Here is a 1,990-nt window from a genome sequence, read left to right as displayed (position 1 = left end):
ATATCGGGCATTCCACCACATGTAAGAGACTGACAGCCATGGCCTCGAAGACGGCGTGGAAAGAGGTGGGCGTCATGTACGCCTGGATGAACTCGACAACATTTTGGTGGCGAAGCACTCTCAGCTTTTCCAGGACTTCTTTTGACTCCGTGCGGACCAGTTCCCTGATGTGGAACAGTTTTCGATGTCTTGACGCCACTGTCAGAGTACCCCCGAGATCGTTGAGCTCGAACTCGGCCTGATAGTGCTTCAAGGGTGAGCCCTTTTCGACGTGTGATGGGCGATCCGATATGTTGTCGTGTTTCGGGCTGGGTAAACCTCTCTCTGGGACCGCGGCCAAAACGCGCTCCTTTTTTTGGCTCTCGGTCTGCTTTGGCAGGTTTCTATCATGTTTTCCTGCTGCCGTATGCGCCGCGGGTCTGGCCCTAGGATCCGACGCAGCGGCACTTGAGGCGTTGTAACCATTGGAAAAGATGGCGATCTGGGTCTTTCTGTTGGATTTCATCACGCTTGCTTTGATGTGTTCTACAAACGATCTGGCATCTTCGCAAGTGTTTGATGGTGTATAAGTATACCCATGGAGAGCAGATTTTGGCGTTATGCAACGTGCACGGGAAGAGTCGAGCTCTGGAACGAGATGTTGTTGCTTCACACAGTCGACGGCTAGTTTGACTCCACGACGCAGCTTGTAGCGTTGCCCTCCGCCATGTGGGCTGCATGGACAGATGTTTCAAACGCCATCGCACATTTGACGATCGCCTACTGTCATGAAGACAGGCGCGTTCAGCATGATACTCGTATGTACAATGTCATTTCACAGGGGAATGCAATGTTTCGATGTAGGCAGAGCCAAGTTGGGTAGAATCCAATGTTGTGCCGCAGAGAAGAGTAACAGAGATGTAGGGATCCGCTTGTACGTACAGTATTCCAGGCGAAGCCAATAAACATCGTAGTATTCGACATCTGAGTTATTTTACATCTGAGCACAGCTAGAAACAGGGCTATGCATATGCTTAACGACGGTACATCTGCCCTTGCCCGAAGGAAACGTAAGACCAATTTTTGAATGAACTGAGAAATGAAAATATGGAAGACCAGCTCCCGACAACGTCTTCCAAGCCATCATTCCATCTTGCGACGTAGTCCATCTAGTAAATATTGGTAGACGCCGCACAAAACGCAAGACACGACCAGCCACCAGCCGGTGACGGTTGTAGTAGCTATCGACGTTGCAGACCATTGACCCCCATGTACCGTGTATATGTTTAAGATGGTCGACAGAAACCCGATGAGCGAGTTGACCAACGTCGGACTACAGCTTTGTGAGTGTCGACGCGCGCGAAACCTGGTCAAGCACGGCGTCTTACATGATTATGTGTTGATGCACCCAGACATAGTTTGCACGCCACTTGAACCACAGCCATGCCAGGCCGATGGATGCAACGCCCGAAAGCACAGAGGCCAGAGCAATCAGACAGTCGTTGACCCAGTATGCCACCGTCTGCCCGACCTTGCCCATGCTTTCGAGAACTTGCGACCTCTTCAGCGAGGCGAACGTGGAAGGAAACACAATGTAGCCTGCCAACAATAGCCACGAGAAGATCTTGGCCAGCAGAGACCACCACCAGTCTATCTCTTTGTCGTTTTCCAGCAACATCTGATCATATCTAGAGACGGCATAGGTCTTGAAGTTCTCCTCGCTATCGTACGCGGGAGGGGTAGCGTCGTCGTCTTTCATGCCCGTCAACTACGGCGCGTAATGCCGTGAGAGTGCTGAAGAACAGATCAAAGAAAAGGCAAGGCGGGTGGCAGAAGTAATAAGGAGCGAAATGAAGCTCCCTTGTTCAGAGGAAAAGGGAAGAGAGAAACGCATGGAGCCTTCGTGTGATCCAAAGAAGGAAAGAAAAAAGAAAAAACAGAAAGGCGAGCGAAGCGCCTCAAGAGCTCCCAGGGGCTCCGACCTGTGCCGTCAGACTTTCTCTCCTAACCA

General features: G+C 51.2%; 1 protein-coding gene across 1 annotated transcript; it reads right to left on the bottom strand.

Moving 5' to 3' along the window:
• Positions 1–34: 34 nt before the first annotated feature.
• Positions 35–1,738, bottom strand: CTAM01_17249 (PHO85 cyclin-1; the record flags this gene model as incomplete). The annotated part of the gene is made up of 2 exons (XM_060533236.1): positions 35–491; positions 1,368–1,738. Coding segments are annotated over 2 exons (828 nt in total), but the record flags the coding sequence as incomplete, so codon positions are not given.
• Between the last annotated feature and the right edge of the window lie 252 nt (positions 1,739–1,990).

The sequence above is a fragment of the Colletotrichum tamarilloi genome (assembly GCF_030869305.1).
Source record: "Colletotrichum tamarilloi strain Tom-12 chromosome Unknown Scaffold_443.1, whole genome shotgun sequence".
Lineage (NCBI taxonomy): Eukaryota > Fungi > Ascomycota > Sordariomycetes > Glomerellales > Glomerellaceae > Colletotrichum > Colletotrichum tamarilloi.
Note: the sequence above shows the minus strand (reverse complement) of the source record. Positions and strands in the feature narration are given on the sequence as shown.